Source organism: Balearica regulorum, chromosome 14 (assembly GCF_011004875.1).
Source record: "Balearica regulorum gibbericeps isolate bBalReg1 chromosome 14, bBalReg1.pri, whole genome shotgun sequence".
Lineage (NCBI taxonomy): Eukaryota > Metazoa > Chordata > Aves > Gruiformes > Gruidae > Balearica > Balearica regulorum.
This window is the reverse complement of record NC_046197.1, coordinates 14,115,090-14,135,118: the sequence shown is the minus strand read 5'-3', so window position 1 is coordinate 14,135,118 and position 20,029 is coordinate 14,115,090. Positions and strand designations below refer to the sequence as shown.

At 46.3% G+C, this 20,029-nt stretch overlaps 1 protein-coding gene across 3 annotated transcripts in view; it reads left to right on the top strand.

Annotated features, from left to right (window-relative positions):
• Positions 1–11,917, top strand: part of GRIA1 (glutamate ionotropic receptor AMPA type subunit 1) — a 125,581-nt gene extending 113,664 nt beyond the window's left edge. For 2 of the 3 annotated variants that reach the window (XM_010306313.2, XM_010306312.2), the window contains exons 15-16: positions 6,723–6,857; positions 9,226–11,917. In XM_010306313.2, the coding sequence (XP_010304615.2) occupies positions 6,723–6,857; positions 9,226–9,414 (324 nt within the window). In that variant the 3' untranslated portion in view covers positions 9,415–11,917. The remainder of the gene's footprint in view (positions 1–6,722; positions 6,858–9,225) is intronic. The other variant, XR_012837761.1, reaches the window with a different exon arrangement.
• Positions 11,918–20,029: the final 8,112 nt, after the last annotated feature.

Genomic DNA, 20,029 nt, shown 5'->3' with positions numbered 1-20,029 from the left:
ACAGAAATAAAAGCTGCTGCTCAGCCCTGGCACCTTTACCTCAGAGCTGCAGCAAGACCTTCACAATTGCCCAGAATTGGTTTTGCTGTCAGATGCTAGTGGGGTTCCCCAACTGAAAATTGGAAAAAAGAATGTAATATTTTTTTCCTTTCTATGTTCAGCCCACCTCCAGAGCCTGATGGAGTGGGTTAGATTTAAAAGTATTAAAGATATTCAAATTTCATAAGAAGAGGAAAATTTCTACAAACATTTTTGGTAGGTTGTCATATTTTTTTCCACCTGGCTGAATCTCACCAACTGCTTTATCGCATTGTAAAGCATTCTGGGGCTGACAGATGCTATTTAAAATCAAATCCTGCTCTTCTCTGCAGCATTGTACATATCCAAGAATAACCCTTCTATAAGGCACGCTATACAATATGGCATTGGTCCCACTCAGGCAAAAATCTAATCGACTTTTATAGTGCATATATTTTGCAAGGTAACCAACTGAGCAATAGTCACCATATGAATGAAAAGTAATTACTTCTGCTGGGAAACTGAAGCCATGACACAGCTTCCACAATACCTTCACCACAAGCCTGCATGCATCAGTGCTAGAGAAACCCCGTAGCCGATAAAATGCCCATAAGGAAATGGATGTGAAATCAGTTTAGTTTAAAAAAAACACCCTACAATACTGTACTTTATCACTATTCTGGTGGGAAAAAAGAAGTAGATGTAGTGCTTCATTCCACACAATAGGATAACTAATAGGGACAGAAACAGAAGGTTTGGGACACATGGGTTTATGTGGATCGTATGACCTCAATATTGATCACATGTTATTTACATGTGCTTGAAAAACACGATCACACACATGTGAATGGCATGTGAATAAATGAGATTGGATCCTAAAGTCATGAGAGCTGCTTGAAACTCCATGTGTGAAATCAGTAGGCACAAGCCTTAAAACCATGTAAGCTTTCAATGGGAGTGGAAGATCACAGTGAAGAGTCTCAGCTGTTACACGAAAGGGTTGTGTCTCGGTTCCTTGCTCAGCGTCTGCACCGTGTCTGCAACAGCTGTGCGATATGAAACAATAAGAGAAATCAACGTTAACATCACCAGACCCCCTCTCCCACCTACAGAAAGACTAAGCAATTGCATTGCTCACTTGTTCTCATGAATGCAGCCGGGCAAATACACCCACCTATTGCCCACCTGGTTTTTATCAATTTTTGTTTCTTGGGCTCTTTTGCACCTACCGCAAACAAGCCAAGCTGCCTGGCCGCTGCAGGAGCAGTTCCTCCCCCTTTCCCCGTGGTATCCTCGGTGCCGAGGATGAGGCAGGAAAGGCAGGGCTGAGCACCAGGCTCAGCTTCCCCTGTCCTGCCCCTGGTGGGCACCAAACCCACCTGTGCTTTGGGGGCACCTCTCCTCTAATAGCCAAGGGTCAGAGCAAAGCTTGAGAGGTTGGAGGCAATTTCATCTTTGCCCCCACAGGCGTGACAAAACCTTCCCATTTCTGTCTATTGTCAAGCTTAGCTTCCTTTGGAGTTAGGGGACTTTGAGAAGGATAAATGAATGCTAATGTAGAGGGGTGAGGGGCTAGCTGGATGTAAGGTTTGTATCCAAGCTTTCTAGCCAGAGGCAGGTAAAACCTCTGGTGTTTCCCAAGCTTATGTTCATTGGCCCCAGATTATGTTCCACGCCTGTAGCTGACTTCTGTGCATCCTGTTTTCAATCTGCCTGTTTACCCATCTATTGCCCACTTAGTTTTTATCCCTGTAAAGTAACAGTAGATACATTAGTGGATCTGAACTAAAACGCCAGAGGCAAACACTCCTGTTTGGCTGAATATTTGGATGTGTTATGCCATCACAGGAGGCACTGGGCAGTTGATCCAGGATCACCACAGCCCTGGCTGCATTGCCCGTCAGTGGGAAGTCCCAGGCAGTGTCCTGCGCTGGGCAGCAATGTCCCTGCTGCGCTTCTCCCCACAGTAAACCCATGGCAGCCACCCCTTCCCACAGGCTCAGGGCTTCTCCATGCACAAACACCTCCAGCACTTCATGTAGGCAGAAACCATCCACCAATTCTTTGTCCTGTCTCCCAGCCTTCCTGCACTCCCTCTCTAGTTGCCACAGCAGAAATAAGCTCAGCAGAGAGACAGACACTCTGTAACTAGGCAATTCCCTAGAAGGACCCCATTTTACAAATAAGCATGGGATGGACAGCTTTTTTTTGCAGCCTATGCAATGTGCTGTGGGCTTGAAAGGGATGCCTTGGGTTGTTGGAGGGTAATAACAAGGTGGACACTAAATGTCAGGGCAGATGGATGTGATTCTCCTCTTCCCTGGGGATTTTGCAAGGCAATGGGAGAAAGGAAGCTTTTTTCCAGACCAGGATGGCAAGGTACAACCTGCTTGCAGGGGTAACCAGAGGGCTTCATCAATGACACAAGGATCTCCCACTCCTCCAGTTTTAAAAATTGCACTTTTGTTTAAAAAAAGAAAAGACACAAAAAATAGGGAACAAATCCTGCTACCACCTTGCCCTGCCTTTGCCGGGAATTGACTGGTTCTCAAACCAAGGGTGTCTTTTGATGCTGGGCAGCCTCATCCCCGCAGCCAGCCATACATGTACCCACGTACACATACCCATACCCACGGCAGCGCTCGGAGCTGGTGGCCAGTGCTATGGACTTCACTGCTGAGCTTCAGGTCTTGCCTGAATAACAGCAGCCCAGAGTTTGGTATAAAAGCTCAACTTCTGGAGCCACCACCTGCTCTATGGACAGTTCATCTTCTATGGAGACCGCAACAGCTTGAGGTGCCATCACCCTGTGCTGCCAACAGGCTCTAGTCATGCATGGTAAAAGAAAGGACCAGCCCTGCTGGGAAACTGGAGAAATTTGGCCTTAGTGCCTTTCAGCCAAGGAGGATAAATAATGACAAAGAGGATGATGGACACAGTGCCATGTTTGAGAGGAACAGAAGGGAAGGTGCCTGGTTGCTGCAGCAACGAGGCCGGGCTTTCGGAAAGATGGGTTTTTCTTTCTCTTTTCACCTGCCAATCTTCCCCCCACGTCAGCGCTCTGCCGCTGCGGGAGACGAGTACTGACATTTACACTCCCACTAACAAGCTGGTTCAGTGATGGGCAGCTCCACGGGAGAGCATCTGGTGTCACAGAGCCCAAGCAGAGAGGAGGGGAGGGTCCTCTCAAGCAGTTAGCATAATTTGAGACTTTTTATTATTAAGACCATTATTAGGGCAGGAGCATACATGGAAACAGCAGGCAAATCCTTGGTGGGGCATGCAGAGTTTCTTACCCTTTGTGTGGGTCTGGTCCTGCAGCAGATGAGAGAATGAGATGGGAGCTCCCACCTGGAGAACGTCTCAGTGTGTTCTGCTGGGAGAGCGAAGGAAACAAAAAGAAAAAGAAAAAAGAGAGAATGAGCAAAAAGTCAAGCGACACCACAGGACCATTTCACTTCTCAGCCTGGCTCATGATAACAGTCTGGGTCATCAGCCGTGCCCCTGCAGTTCGGTGTTCCTAGTGCCCTGCTGAAGCTGCCCATGTCTTTGGCTCACTGGGAGAAACCTCGTTACAGTGGCAGAGGTGAAACTCAGGTTGCTCTCTCCCTCCCAGCAGGTTTGCCCACCACAGTGCCTCACTATGCTTTCCTTTGCCTTCTGGATAAGACAATCTTCAGTCCACCCAAATTGTCCCAATAATAATAGTAATTGTAATAATAACAGTAATAATAATAATAATAATGCTACTGCAAAGTAAACGCAAGAAAAATGCAACAACTCTGAAATTAATTGTATGAAATAATAGTGCAGGAAACTGCTTTGGGTCAGCTCCTCTTTCTTACTGGTCGATATGCTGCTGGCATCAGGAGGAAAGTGGAAATTAAGAATGAGCAGCCTTTCCTGGCTGCCAGACCACTCTGCCATAGCAGCCAGCTGAGAAGATGCCCTGTTGGACCATGACCCCCTAAGTGGGAGTGGAAATACAAGAATATTGTGGCCAATAAAACTCAAAACTTGTGTATTGCCATGCCCAGCAGAGCCAAGGAAGCTGGGTTTCCAAAGGATCTGTGCCTGCAAGTGAAAGACCCATGTGGAGTCTCTGATGCCTAGTATGAATTGTGCTGATACTTTTATTTGAGTGAGAGCTTTCTCTTCTCTACAGTGTCATTCTTTTTCACAAAGCTTAGAGGTCCCTGATATCTTGGAGATCTCCACTCGTCTATCAACTCAAGCTGAAAGTATTGGCTAAAATTATTAGTAAGATATAGACAAATAGGCTGCTCCACCTCCTTCCCTGTCCCCATCTTTCCCTCTGAGCACAGAGCATGTGCTAATCAGCCACTGTTCATTAAGGAAACAGGCTAAAAGATTAGGATGTCAAGGAGGGCAGCCCACCTCTAGTGTCTTTGTCCCGCCGTGAAGCTGGTGCAGCCCCTTCAGACTAAATTCGAAGAGGCAAAGTACCTGATGTGTTGTAACCCAGTTTTCATGGAGTAATGGCTCCTCTCTTCTAAATCTTCACTAAAAAACTCCCTACATTTTTCAGCTGGTGCTTAAAAGTATACCCAGTAATCTGCAGAGAAGAGATGACTGAACAAAGGTACTGTCAAGCCTGGGGGGAAAATATGCACAAAGGCAGATTATAAAAGACCAGATAAATAAGCCTTCAAATATGGAAACTGCAGAAATTCAGAGGATATTTGCAGAAATCTCTCATTACAGCAAGCACGCAGGAAGCATCGGCAAGATTACAAACTGACCAGTGTATGAAGGTTATACAAGGGAGAAACCAAACCTGTCCATCAGCAGTGACTGTCATGTCTGCAGTGGTGTAACACATGCGGTGACAGCGGCGAATCTCTTGGCAGTGATGTCAATCAGTGAAGCATGGAAAATGAGATCACTTGTGGAGTTTTTTCCAGTGACTGAAACTCTGCAGGGCTTACCCCTAACCAAAGCTCAGCATCTTTCAGCAGAGGGTTCAGGATTGAAAGTTGCTCCCCGTGGCACCTGAGCCAGCAGCAAGAGCTCCAGCTGGGCAGAAGCTTTGCGGCTCACATGGGCAGTGGGGCCAGATGAAAGAGCAGGAGAAAAAAAATCATTTTTTTAGTATTCCTGTCTGTAACCCTCTTTTCTTCTTATTAAAAAAAAATAAAAGAAGTTAAGTTCTTTTCTGTAACAGGAGACATTTTCTAATTTTGAAAATTGAACCCTAATACTGCAAAAGACAGAATCCTTTTGCAAAACATACTTGCCCGAAAGACAGTGCCGGTGCCAGGCAGACTGCTCTTGAACCAAAACCTTCTGTGCTCATGTTGGTGTTTGGTTTTGGACCCTTTTGACATCGCTCCAATATAGTTTTCTGCTTCCTGAAGCCTTGCCCTTCCCGAAATGTGTGGTTTGCTTATTATAAAACCTGCCAAGCAAAGCAAGTGAATCAACTGTCCTACAAGGGCAAGGAGCAAGCTGTGCCACCCACCGGTCCGTGTGTCCATGCAGTAACAAGGAACACCAAGAACCATGCAGAGGCTTCATTCCCAACAGGCATAAATATTATCCTTTAACTGTGTGGCTGCATCTGAAATGATCCACGTGCAATTTTCCTCCCACATCCAGGGAGCAGGGCTGTCACTGCTGGTCAGACCCTGGTTGCTCCAACAGATTTGCACTGACCTGTTGAGCTTGCCCATGGGAATCTGTACCGGCAAATAGGTATCGAGTCGATACTGCAGAGCAGTGACAAGCACGGAGCAGGGGACCTCTGTCTGGTTGCACTATAGAGAATGTGTGTCCTAGAAGCAGGAGCCTGGTACACGGAGCTGAGCCAAGGTTTTGGGTCCTGCTGCTGCCCAGATTATCCCAGCACTCCACCTGGTCAGCATGGAGAAGGTTTTGAGAACCATCAGGGTTACATGTGGGGACTCGGTTTCCCTAGCAGTGAGATGAGTCTTTCTGAGACTCGTCTCTTCCCCAGAGAGCCGTGACGATTCATTAGGCAATTGTAAAATCAGAATGTAGCTGCTGACTGTGAGTTGCGGTCCATTAATAGCCCTATTTATTGCCAGCCAAATAATTAGCTTAGACATGCATCAACGGGTCTTGATTGCATATGAAATAACTGCCTTATTACACAGAAATCAAATGAGTTTCTGAGGACAGCTCAGGTGTCACCTCAACCTCAGTATTGAAGAAGAAAAGAAAAAAAAAAAGAAAAAACCCAGCCATTTCGATGTGTTGCTCAGCAACAGAATTTGTGGGGGAAACAATCTAGGAATGAAGGAATGAGCATTTCCAAGAGAACGGGTTATTTCAGGCAAGACATCAGGGACAAGCAAATGTCACAGAAGCGGAGAACTTTTTTTTTTTTTTCCTCCTTTAATCAATAATTTAAACTAGACATTTTGGGTAAAATAAGCATTTAAGTTAGCTGATTGAAAAATGGAGATCCCAAACCTTTACAAAGAGTCACATTGCTGAAGAAATGTTTATTTGTTTGTGTGAGGGAAACATTAGATTTACTAGACACTGAATTAAAAATTGAAAATGCTTTTAGAAATGTCACCTGTTCATGTAAAGAGGGAGATGATGTTATGCCAACATTGCTATATTGTGCAGCATCCCTCCCGGAGCAATCTCATATTAATTTTGTTGTTCTCCTTCCCACGTGCCCTCCCCACCCTCCCTTCTCCTTTCTCTTCTAGGACAAGACGAGCGCGCTGAGTCTCAGCAATGTGGCAGGGGTTTTCTATATCCTCATCGGTGGGCTCGGACTAGCCATGCTGGTTGCCTTAATCGAGTTTTGTTACAAGTCCAGAAGTGAATCAAAGCGGATGAAGGTGGCAACCCATTCCCTGGCCTTTCACACCTTCTCTCTGATCCTACCCTGGCTCCAAAGCTGCCTTCAGAGACGGATGCAGGATGGATGCAGCCCAGACCATGGGTGGAAAGCCAAGACATAGGGATAATGAAGTGACTGTGTCACTCAACTTGCTAGAAAGGAATAGGAGTGTCAGATGAAGCGAAAAGAGGGTCAAGTGGGCTCTAGTGGGGAGCTGATGCAGGATCAGACATGTGGCATAATACTAGTTCAAAATCCAGATAGAGAGCAAAATGGTAACAGCATTACCAACTAGCACGAATGGTAACAGGAACACATTGCCATTCCTTAAAATTAAAGAAAGCAGACTATAGCAATGCGTGTAGAGCATGGATGAAGTGTGCTGGGGTTGGTGTGATACAGCCGTTACTGCAATAAAAAAAAAATTACCAAACCCAAGTAGTTAACAGCAAGATAAAACTGGGGTAGTGTGGTAATGAATCAGATCCTGTTGTTCCCTTTGCTGGCACCCTGCTGGCAACATTTGCAGGTTGGCAACAGTGATACGTGCTCAGAGCGTTGTTGCCCTGGAACGGATGATGTGGGTCTCCAAATTCAGAATTATGGGTCCTCTTAGAGAGAAATTGGCCTCTGATGTCTCCTGTAATGTTTTTTTTGTTTTGTTTTCTCCATCCTGTCATGGTCTTGCAGAAGCGTACTTCCTATGATCCAGGAGATATTTTTTTTTCAGCCCTAAATTCGGGTTGTGCCTAAATTTCAGAGTGTTATGTCATGATTGGATTAGATTTGAGAGCCTTGGGGATACGCATTTAATGCAGCATCTGTGGAACATTGCATCTTGACTCAGATGACTAGCAGAGGCAATCCCTTATACAGATCCCATTGTGTACAAGGGTGCCGCGGGATCTGTGCTGTAAGAGTAACACATCCCTTCTCTTCCTCATCTTGACCTCTTCCATGAGCGTGGAAACTGATATGAGTATATGAAGTATGCAGTCAGTTCCATAAAATTTAGAGAGATTTTTCACTTCCCTGAGCACTGAAACTTACCCAGAATCAAAAGGAAAATAAGCAACCATTTCTTTGGTTTTTATGTCACCATTTCACAACATGCTTAATGTTTTGTCAGCAATAATAACATTCCTAATTCACTGAAAATGTGCAATAGCTCTTTTCCCATTGAGGTTCAGAAAATTCTACAGGCAGTAAGAGGTGCCTTGAGCACAGGGGTAAGATAATGTGAGCAATTAATGTCCCCGAATATAGAAAATTAAATCATAATTGCCATCTACACAGTAAAGCTAGGTATGTCACAAATACCCTGCCAAAGAGTGTCAGAATGCAGTAGCTCCATAGTTTTAGTCTTAAGGAGATTCTGCCCTGATACTGGCTTCCCTGTGTTGCTAAAAAGGACCCACTAATTCTCATCAGTTAGCTTGCAGTGCTCTTGCTGTGTTAAAACCAACCACTATGGTAAGGAATCATTGCTCCCAATGTTAACATGTTCTAAGCTTGCCCCTTTGGCTGGCTCCCACCATCAGTGGCCACCCCACAAGGCCAGAAAGACGAGTCAGATCCCCCTCTAAACCCAACCTCTGCTCAGGAAGCCCCTACAGACCCCCTGGGTGAGCTGCAGATCCCGCTAGCACAGGTGGCTGCTCTGTGCCTGGCAAGGCACTAATTTGTGTTTCTGAATAGCTGCTCTAGATTTGTCTGTTCTGGATAATTCTTCAACTGAATATCCCAGTCCAGAAAGGATGATGGTGCCATTAGAGATAGCTTAAACGCAAAGAAACCAAATTGACTTAATCTTTTAGTTTAATTGTTCTAAACAGGTGGTTTCCTTAGACCTCTGAAAGCAAACATTTAGGACAGCATCTGGAACAGGAAGATGAGATTTGGGCTCCTGAATTAGGTTTTCATTTCCTGGTTACCTCAGTCGTTGCTGTAGACAAAAACACAGGCACGTGCTCGACTTCTCACATGAGGAAAGTTAAACATATGCTTGAGTGAGTCAGAGTCCACCATACATAACAGTACTGGAGTAGTAATAGCATATCTCTGGAGGAAGTGTGTATAATACCTCTGCTCAGATCCAGGATGACTGTTCTTATGTTGTAGAGTTTGAATAGTTTTTGCATATGGCACGTATGCTTTATACCCCAAAATACTGCTGAAACATTTAATTTTGAATGTAGAAGAGGTGTGAATTAACAGAGCAGATGCAGTAGGGACATGTAGAAAGTGAGAGTCTGAATGGAGACAAGGAGGGAGAGAACAGTGACAGAAAGACAACACTGGTTTTTATTGTAATTTCTCCAACATTGCTAAGGACAGGGGGAGACCCCCCCGTCCTTCCTAAAAAGGGTTTTTGTTTAATCCCACAGCAATCAATCAACGAAGCCATACGGACATCAACCCTTCCCAGGCCGGCTGCAGCAGGAGGCAGTGGAGAAAATGGACGTGTGGTCAGCCACGATTTCCCCAAATCCATGCAGACGATCCCGTGCATGAGCCACAGCACCGGCATGTCCCTGGGAGCTACGGGATTATAATTGGCCTTTTGACCCATTGCCTGGGTGAGAGCAGGGGCAGCCCAACTCCACCCCCTCCAGAGCCAAAAACAAACCCAACACCAACACGACAAACGACGATGACAGAAGGGACAATTGGATGGATCTTCTCAAGGAAATCAAATCTATTTCCCTTTTTATTTGCAAACAGATCCACCGGCAGGAGAACAGAAACAGGCCTGTACCGCAATAAGGAGAGCGTAATGGGATTTAACAGACTCGTGAACCGTCCCTGATCAAAGAACCACTGGAACACTAATGAGGACTATGCCATTTTGTTTTAACTTGGTTGTTAATAAGTCTTAGTGTGTGCAATATATATATTTTTTCTTACTAATTCCTGTGGTGTCAGGGTAACATCAGCCCTTTCCCCCTTCCCTGCTCAGTCCTTCAATCTGGTTTAGTTTGGGATGCAAACCATAATGTCTGAGCTACTAACAGAAAAAAAAAAAAAAAAAAAAGAAAATCCGATAAATGACAAAGTGAACTCCCCACAGGGCGTCAGCATTGACCCCTTTTGTCCATCATGATTCTGCCTTCCGTTATTCTGTTGTGAACTCGGGCTGTGGAGTTATTGCAACGAGGCAGACAGAGCTGCGAACAGCTCTCCCTGCAACAGGAAGGACTTCATGCAAGAAAGAACCTGAGCAAAAACACGAGGCTGTTTTACAGGGGCAAAAAGTCATGAGTGAGTTTGGAAACTTGAGGTAACCTGAGGACAAAGTGATAATTCTTCCAGAGGTGATGAGTGGCGGTTCAAGAGAAGAATCATGTGCCTGGAGTGGAGAGCATCGTGTGTGGCAGACTAGAAGAGACGGTTGGTCTAAGATCATGGTTGGCTGCTGTTTATAGAACAGAGAAAGTAAATGCTGCGTTCCCCTCACATGCGACTCTCCTGCCTAGGTTACTGGGGGCTAATAAGCAATTGTGAACCATTTCTTCATTGCTTAGCTTCTGTGTGTGCTCCCTTTTTGGTGGTCACATAAGGGAACCACCTTGAGCTGGGAACAGACCATCTCAAGACATCCAATTCTAGATGGCTGCCTATTAACCAGTAAAACATGCTAGAAGTCATGGGGCTGCAATGGGAATATCCCTGCCTTTTTGCTCTGAAATCTCTTTACGGCCATTTTTCTAATTCAAGAGGGACATTTTGTAGATAGTTGGCCAGAATGGCTTCGTGGAAGGAACTGCTGAAGCAAACCAAGGAGGATACCCTACGAGAGCTTCATTCAAGTGTCCATGACATTCGACAGCATCAGGGCTGGTCAAACTCAGCCTCCCTGTCAAGTTGTGACCTGTCTGGGTACAAAGCCAAAAGTAGCAGATTCCCACTCATGTATCCTGAGGGAGCGGGAAGCATCCACAAGCCAGGAGAGCAGGTTGCTGATCCCAGACTCGGTATTGCAGAAACCCACACTGCTAGTCACACAGCTGAGAGTCCAAACACAAGCGTGGAGAGAGAAGGGGCAAGGATGGTTTTCCAGAACTGCACAAAATGTTCGTTCTGTGAATCACGGGCATGGACAGATGAATGCTTCCCACCGTGGTGGGCCTGAGACACCTCCCCAGAAGTGAAGGATTCCCAGGGGAACATCTGGAGAGAGACATCTGTGGGGCAGGGACCACAGTGAACCCACTTAGCCTTGTCCTATCTCATAGGTTCATCACTGATGGCAAATAAAGTTCAAAGCTTCTCACAGGACCCAGCAAGTATCTGTCCAGGGACTGAGCTGCTATTGGAGCATTCTGAGCTGCTTTTTCTCTTTTTTTTTCTTTTTTTCTTTTTTTTTTCTTTTCTTCTTTTTTTTTTTTTTTTTTCTTCTGCAACATAGCAAGAGAGGAATAGGAAAAGAAGAGAGCCAGATGAAGAAAAAGTGATGCAGGCAGATGACTGGCACAACTCTGTGAGGAGGATTTGTCTATGCAGCCGTCCACAAGTACAGCTGGAAGCTGCCGGAATACCAGTTTCCATTAGTGTACGAATGTGCAGAGCAATACATTTACCACCTTTAACACCAGCCTGATCTGAAGTATCTGTTCCATTTACCCACTTGTCATGCAACACTTTGGAGACCAGCAAATCAGAGTCAAGGTCCTAAGCTCAGGCACAGCATGTCTTGTGCCCTTTTCCGCTCTGCACCGCTGGAAACCCTTGTGATCTTCATCTGTTGTCACCGAACATGAACTCTGTTATCAGCTGCTCCAAACACCTCTGCAGGTCACTTTCTGTTGGTTATCATTATTTTTAATCTGCTTTTCATTTCTTAATTTTAACTTCAGTTCTAAGTGCTAGCACAGTGGAGGCATCCCACAAGCTAAGCCTGTTTCCATGCCCGGAACCCTCGGATGCATCTCTTGACCCAACTCTTGCCACATCCCAGACCTTGCCACAGCACTGCACCTCCAGGTGCTGCGGTGGGAGTGGGCTGCCAAGACCCATCAGCGCTCTGTCCTCCTCCAAAGACAGGACCACGTGGCAGCAGGTTGCGGGAAGCCCGATCGGGCAGTTAGACGGTCTCGTGAGAAGCAGCGCATCTGTGCTAGGACTGGCCGCCTGTGACGTGAAGATGTGAGATGCAGTTTTCAAAGGCTTTTGAGCAGTGGAGGGGTTTAAAAAAAAAAAAAAGAATAGGACAAAAGCGTGGAAAATGTTAACTTGTAATATGTATTTTTACTACACTTTTCTTAAAAATAGAGTAATGGTAAAACTCTTAAAGACATTGACATTTTTTCTCAACAGGAATCCATATTTAACAGTTTTGGCTTTCATTAAATTTTGCTCTTTGGTACCTGGATCTTTTATTTAACAGCTATATTTGTTTTAACTCTCTTTTATTTTTTCTTTCTTTTTTTTTTACTTTGGCAGTACTGCAAAGAATTTTGCTTTATCAAATGCAACAGTGTTTTTATTTTCATATTCTCTTTTTTTTTTCAAGCAACATTTTTATTGGTAATTATTATTTACACAAAAACGAAACTATCAGCTGGAATTTTAGCACCAAGGATCCATGATCCATTTTACATGCCTGTCCATGCCGTTTTGTGCCAGTGCTGGATGTGTGGAAATGAAAATGATGTTACCCCTCAGGCAATATTACCCAACCTGAATCAAACGAGATTTCCTTGATTATTGCTGTGTCTGACTTGTGAACAGCAGCCAAATAAACTGCTTCAGGTTGAAATTGGGAATCTATCTAATATTTACCCAAGAGTCAGGAAACTAAACATTCATTGGATTCAAAGTTAATGATTTTGCTTTGTTTAGAGTTTTGTGGGGTTATTTTTTGAGGAGGGCTATTAGGGGATTTTAGTTTATTTTTACAGAAAGAGAGGGCATGGTCAGCTCAGAGATAATTCAGAACCAGCACTGGTCCAAAAATCCCCTCCAGGATCAGCTTTCCTAGGAGTTCCCATGCTGTTTCAGAGGCTTGGATATTTAAGATGTTTCTCACTCAGTTTTCACACAATTAACCTGCTAAATTCCTCACCCAAGAATCTGTTGAAGGGGGAAAGAGAGTAGGATTTAAAGGGCCTTCCACATTTGTGCAGATGCTGACAGCTGCTGAGGTTCACTATAATCATTAATGTCATGCTCTTGCACTTGGTGTCACAGATGTGGAAGGACTTCTCTTTCCCGTATCGTCATTCCCCTGTACCGGCTGGGGAAGCTGAAACACAAAATTGCCCTGGACCAGGTGTCCCAGCTCACCCCACAGGGCCATGGGTATAGATTCAAGGTCTCCAGCATTCACCCAAGGGTTTGGGGTTTTTTTAACCTGCTTGTAAGTTTTAAAGATAGAGTCAGCAAGGGGCAGAATTAATGCGTCCTGAAAGGGGCTGTGAACCTTCAGGCTTCAAAGCACAAGAGACTCCCAATCAATGGGGCCTGAAGGAGAGGCTTCCCATGGGCAGGTTATGCTGGATCAGCCCATTTTGGTCTTCCACAATTGCTTAGTACTGCACTGTGGGCTTGGATCCTGTCTCAAAATGCTCTTCTTGCCCAGTGGTTCACTCTTGGTTCCTAGTGAGGTTGCAGAAATGCACAAGAAATGTTCATTTATATCTTGGCATAAATAGGACAAAATTCCCTCCTAGTGGTAAAAGCACATATTCCTTGTAAGAAAGTTTCCAGTAAGAATCCAAAACGATCTTCAGCAGTTGTTGAAGCAAAAAACCGCCAAAACTTGAAGTGCAGCAGGTGAGGAACAGAGAGATTACCCAGTCTATCCCTTTGCTATGGGGTGATAACCCTGGCATCAGGACACAAGGCTGGCATGCTCCAAAAAGATTTGACGGGACTTGTTTGTCCATGTGTCTACCTGTTATCAAATGCAATAACTTCTTACTCATCTAAGCTCAGTGAAGGGACGGGGCAGGGACACATCAATGTTTGCTGTAACCCAGTGGGTACCACTAACCTGTTCAGCTCCAGCAACTCAGCCACATATCTCCATAAGAAGTTTTGGGGAACATGGGGAAGTTTTCACTGTGAACGCAGGTTCATGCTCAGTTTTCAATGACATGGTCAGTGACCCAAGTCTCACACATTGCTCTGAGTCCCCAGGAGAACATTTTTGTGCATATTTCTAATGTATCAGTCCACCACGAGGCACATGTCAGAGCTTAGATGACCCATCACAGTGGTGTGTGGTACACTTAGGACACTTCTGGTACTCTTCACTGCCATGGCATGAGAAATAACAGCACAAATTGGGGCTTAGCTAGTGGAGGTTGCTCTGAAGCACCACCTTGGAGACTGGAGGAGATGGATTCAGGCCCTTCCCCCCAGCAAAGCTACCAGATTAACCCCAAATACCTTTCAGAGACCTGTATGGCCTGTTCTCTGATGGCTTTTGTAACTGCTGACCTCTCTTAAGCACAGATTCCCCAGTTGCCTTTGTGTTACCTATGGGCACAAATCCATTTGTCAGCCACCTGTGCTGGTTTTGTGTCTTGGCAGCCCACTGTTGGCTGAAGCCCCCATGCTTGCATCTCTGCTACCCAGTTAATTAATTAATTAACAGAAATACAGGGATGTCCCTGTGCACACACAGCTGCCCACCACCCTGCAGGAGGGCAGGACTTTTGTGGCAAAATCCACATGCAAACCCCAGCTCAAAAGGCACCAGACAGTGCCAGACAAAACTGTTTGGGCTCCATGTTGCTCCAGCTTCATTATGATGGTGACACCCATCCCAGCATCCTTCCTACACAGAGCTGCTCTGTTCTTTTCCAGGCACTAGGTCCTGATAGTATAAGAGGGATGAACTTAGTGTGCAAGGACTTGGAAAAGGTTCTTCTAGGTATGGAGGGGTAGCTCAAGACTGACCTCTCCATCAAAATCCTGACCATTCCCGCTGTGGGGTTCTCCACTCAGCCCTGACCTGCAGCATCACCTCCCATTTCCCTTCTGTCCATCCCCATCTCTGCTGCATCTGTACATCAATCCCATCCTCAGCACCGCCAGCTACTCCTCTCCAGGACCTGGAATATTCTCTGGGTATGTACCTGGTGGTTGTCTTATATCTGATAAGTCTATATCACTATATAGCTTTAGAAAGCAAAGGAACTCACCTTCCTTCAGGACGTGAATCCAGCTCTGCACCGGGCAGAAGTGATCCCATAACCCATCACACTGTACTCAGCCAGCAAGGAGCGTTTCTGCAAAGGGAGTGTTACATGAAGCCACGATCTTGCAAAGATCTAAGTTATCTGGCTGTTCCCAGAACACTTAGACTAATCTCCCTTTTGCTGGTGCACACTTATCCCCAGGAGGCATCGCTGTCTGGCTGCCAGGTGGTACACCTGGCTCGGGGATGGAGAGAGGCAGGGTGCTGGACATCATCTGCACTGAGCTGGTATCCGAATGAACTCACCTGCCAAACGTGTGCAAGGGGAGAGCTGTCTCTAGAGCTGTGGAACACAGTAATCCTCACCCCCAGAAGGGATATTGAGAAGTGCAATTAGCCGATGTTTGCGCATCCCTTTCTCAGGCACTAATCGTATAGTACGCGCACACACGCACGCACACACACGTACACAGATATTAAGAGATGCCTTTGACGGCCCAAATTAGCTGTCAAGGTACCTTTTCGTTCCTAAGGATCAATATGGTATAATGTAACAGCCACAAAGAATGTTCATTACTCTGCAGGGCTGGTTTAACATGCTCTCTGGGTCCCTTTGGCAGTAATTCCTCCTCTGTTCGAGCTGGCATCAAAATTAATGGCATGTCGTGTTCTATAAGTCCTGACTTTTTAGATGAAAGGTACATGGTGTTGTTCGCATCAGTATTACAGTGTAATAAATCAATGCTTTCCCATTGGAAGGATTTCAGACAATTTCACAACTTGCTCTCAGGAACTCAGAAGACAACCTGTCTGCTAGGCCATGGGCAGTTAAAAAAAATTAATTCCATAAAAACAGAAAAAGGAGGGAAAAAACCCATTTCATTGCAGTATTGTTTCCTGCTTCATGTAGGATGCTGGAGCTGGGGCGGCAGTGCCAGAGTTTCCTCAGGCCCCATTGCACAAGGTGCTGCACAGCTTAAGGGACCACATTCCCTGCGCCGAGGAGGTTACGGACAAAGCTGAGAGGGGGAACACAGCCTGATTTCACTTGACCAAATAGGAGCAGAGGCAAAAGTAGAGTCTGCCTTCTGATTGCCAGACCCTAGAACAAACTGCTCCCAATTTTCAGAAAAGCAGCAGGCAAGAGGAAGAGGAGCGAAGACTAAGCGTGCCAGGACAGAGCACCCAGCAACCCCCCGAAAGGTGCCCACAGAGTTATCATCCCAGCTTCTTTGCTAGCTGCTGCCCAGAGTGCAGTTCACTTACTAACGACATCTTTACCAAGTAAAACTTCAATTCCCCTGCTCCCAGGGGCCCATGTGTAAGACAGGAAGAGGCTGAACTTGAAAGGGGAGCCGTTTTGTTGCCTCAGATTAGCTCAAACTGCATGACAAGCTTTCCCCACTTCAAAACCAATGTTGTTAACCTTGAAATCTGCATTATTAATATTTCAACATGAGTCCCATCAGGAGCTGCCAAAAGAGCTCTTCTGGACTCACGACAGCTCATCCTGTTTGATTCTAATCATATATGAATGCATGAGTTAAGAAGACATCATTAAAAGTACATTAAGTTTAATTATGCTAGCAGCCACAGACAGTGGGAGCACCAGCTTAATGCAGAATGCATAATTAGATCAGACCCAATCCATTAGATTCATATTTGTTTAAGAAAATGCTCCTTATCTATAAGTGTCACTACAAAGTGATCCATACGGTTTGGAGGAATGGCACTGTCTTCTGTGGGCTACTGCCCTCCCGCCCCCTCTTCCCTCCCCCCTGCCCATCACCCCTGTGCACGCTGCTGAGCCCTCGCTCAGCTCATTGCACATTGCATTTACAACAAAAGCACACACAAAAAAACGGAGCAAGAAGATCCTCTGCTGTGGCAGCCAAGCTCTGGGGAGGTGCTGCAGTGATTTAAGCTATTATGGACCCAGATCTGCTTTTGCAAGGATGCAGGAGTGCACCCAGTGCCGGGTGGGTGAGTGGCCTCACAACCCAGTTAGACCAGTGCAGCTGTGCTCAGGGATGGAAACTGATGGTTCCAGCGTGGCTGATGCCCTTTCACAAACTCCAGCCACTGTTGGCTGCAGAGTGGGTTGGGACAACTTTCCAAACAAAACAAAAAAAAGACAAAAATAAACCAAAATAATATAAGTAAAAGTGTTTCAGCTCATCCAGGGCTGGTTCAGCTCTCTCCACTAACACCAAGGCACCAGGAGGGCAGTGGCAGGGGCCCGCAGCTGCGGCAGCAGGGAAGGTGGCACATCCCTTTTCCCAGTGGCACGGCATTACAAACCACCCACTGTGTTGCTCTGCAAAGCCACTGCATTTGAGGGAAACCATCATCGCTGGTGAGCTTGAGCTAAGCCCCGAGACAAGCAGCCGTGGGCTGCCGCTGCCATCTTCACCCCACAGCAGGGTTGCAGGGATAACTGGTACCAGCAACCCCTCCCACTCCCAAGCAGCATCACCACCATAGGGATAAATCTGGCAATGTCTGAGCCTCCCAGGTAGTCGGGCTGCTGTGGCTTAGTGCTTCTCGGCTGGGATACAGGGAATCCTGTAGCCATGTGCTTGTTCCATGGAGGGATTTCAGCAGCACCTCGCAGCCCAGACCCACGGCAGCGGCCACTGCCTTGGTAGGGCATTTCCCAGCTCCTGGGGGCAGTCCCAGAGGTGATGCACCTCACCGGCATGCTGTTGCTCCACAGTGCCCATGGGTCCACATGCTCACTGCCATCCTCCTTGCTACGGAGAGGGGTGAATTCACTGTGAACCTTCACCTGCTGCAGTTTAATCACACCCATCACCCCGCAGACTAACTCACCTCAGCACTGGACACGGAGAGGTTCTGTGCAAAGCTGACGTCCCAGTCCTGCTCGAGGGTGATTGCAGCTGATGTCCCCTCCAGCCTGGAGACAGAGCGGGCTGCAAAGGGCCAAGGCCACCACACGACACATGCCTGGCAGCTGTGAGCAAGCGCAGGAGCAGTTGCTGTTCAGGAAGGAACCCGAGAGCCCCGCACGTGCTGGCACTCATCATGGGCAGGAGACGCTTACACTTAACAGCTCAACTGAGCCCTCTAACACCTGCCTAGGTGCTGAATATTATTGCTACTAAACCATAATGGCCTCTCGCTGCCTCTCCTCTGTGGAGCTGGGTAAGGGCTACAATTGGGAAGGCACAACCCCGCAGGCAGGGCAGCCGGGCAGGATTAAAACTGTTCTGAAGGTAACGTTCACAGCCACAGGCCAGCTCCAAATGGACCACAATTACTGGTTAGATAATAACTGAGATTTCCAGGAAGTTCTGAATAAAGCATCTGCTAACTTAGGTTTGGTGATGCCTTTTTGGTTGATTTTTTTTTTCTTTTTTTTTTTTTTTTAGAGAGAAAATCCCTACCAGTCAGCCCATTTTATCCATATTTCTTTTTCATCCTTGCCACCTCCATCCCATCTCCTCCCTGCTCATGCAGGCAAGGGTGATGCAGGCAGGTTAGGCTGTTCCATGGGGTCCAGAAGGGGATGGGGGTCAGCACCCTGGGGGGGGCCCTTCTGCCCCCCCCGTTTTCAATGCTGTCAGACACCAGCACCGTCCTGCCCACAGGGTCTCGCAAAGGGGGGTGGTGGACCCCATGGCTTTTTACTTGCCACAAAAGTGGTTTCCATGTTCTGTTTTTCAGGGTTTTTAACTGACAATGGTCATCAGCATTTCTAATTTCAACCTAATAAACATGGGGAAAGTCCAGCTAAAGGCTGTTGTGATTTTCTTTCCCATTTGTGTGCTGAAGTGTGTCTGTTTGCCAATAGCCTTAAGCCGGAATCCTGGTTCGGTTGAGAAGTAGGAAGACACATGGCAAAGACTTGGGAAAACTTTCTTCTTCTAAGAAAGCAGTTGATTTATAGGGAATTGTATGTACTCTTTGCTGCTGATGTACTTTTTGGCTAGAGGATATTTGGAGAGATATTTGGATACAATCTAACCTCATAAGGCCTTTTACAGAAAGCATTGATCTTTCTAAATGGGCAGCAATTGATATGTTCAAAGTGAGCATCCTGTGCATGAGTGTTTGCACACCTGTGCATCTGTGTGTCATTTAAAAATAAAGCATCAACCCCCCAAAAAATCAAAGATGAGCACAAAGAACAGTTCTCTGGAGAAAGAAATGTCAGGACCTTTATATCCTCACTATCAATTCCCTTTAGTGTGGTAATCCATACGGAAAGATGAAAGGGCAACCCCTGGTGCTGTTAATTGTTCTTTCCAAAGGAAAACAGCTAAGCTATTAGGACTGCAGCTCAAAGGGAAATCGAAGTTAACCCCACTGTGGCCAGTTTGCCCCAGGCCAACCACTGGCATCCCTGATGGGAGATGGGTTATTGCTGCAACCCTGGCAGCCACAAGCCAAACATTCCCCCGGACTCATAAGCAAGTTTTAGACTCTAACAACCCTCTCTGAGACCCCACCAGACATCTGGCAGAATTCAGCAAGACGTCAAACAGCTCTGTCTACGCTGCAATATATTTTGACAGGATCCTGACACGGCGATATGACTGCAGTGTGATCAGCTCTTAGGTTTCATTTGAAGAAGTGTTTTTGCTCTGGTGTAAGAGAATTCTACCCACCCCTCACAGACCATATGCCATCTTTTTAGTACATGTGCTGATTATCCAAAAAGCACTAAGAGAGCCTGAACACTGCTCCAGTGACTCCTGGATCCTCTTTTACAGTAATCAGTACAGAAAGGGCTGCAGAGTTCCTTTCTGAAAAAACTGAGGCACAGAAAGATTCCCATGGGATCAGTGCTACACAAGAAGCGCAGACAGAGGAACAGATCAGTGTCCAGTCTCCTGGCTCCTAGAGGTCTCCCCTCTTCTGCAGTCAGCAGCTCACCCCACTGAGACCATCCTGACCTTTCCGTGGAGCTCAGAGCTCAGTATTTCCAGAAACCCAGGGACATGCCCACGCTACCCAGGGGCATGCCTATGCTGCAAACTCCCATCCTTTTTAAAAGGATT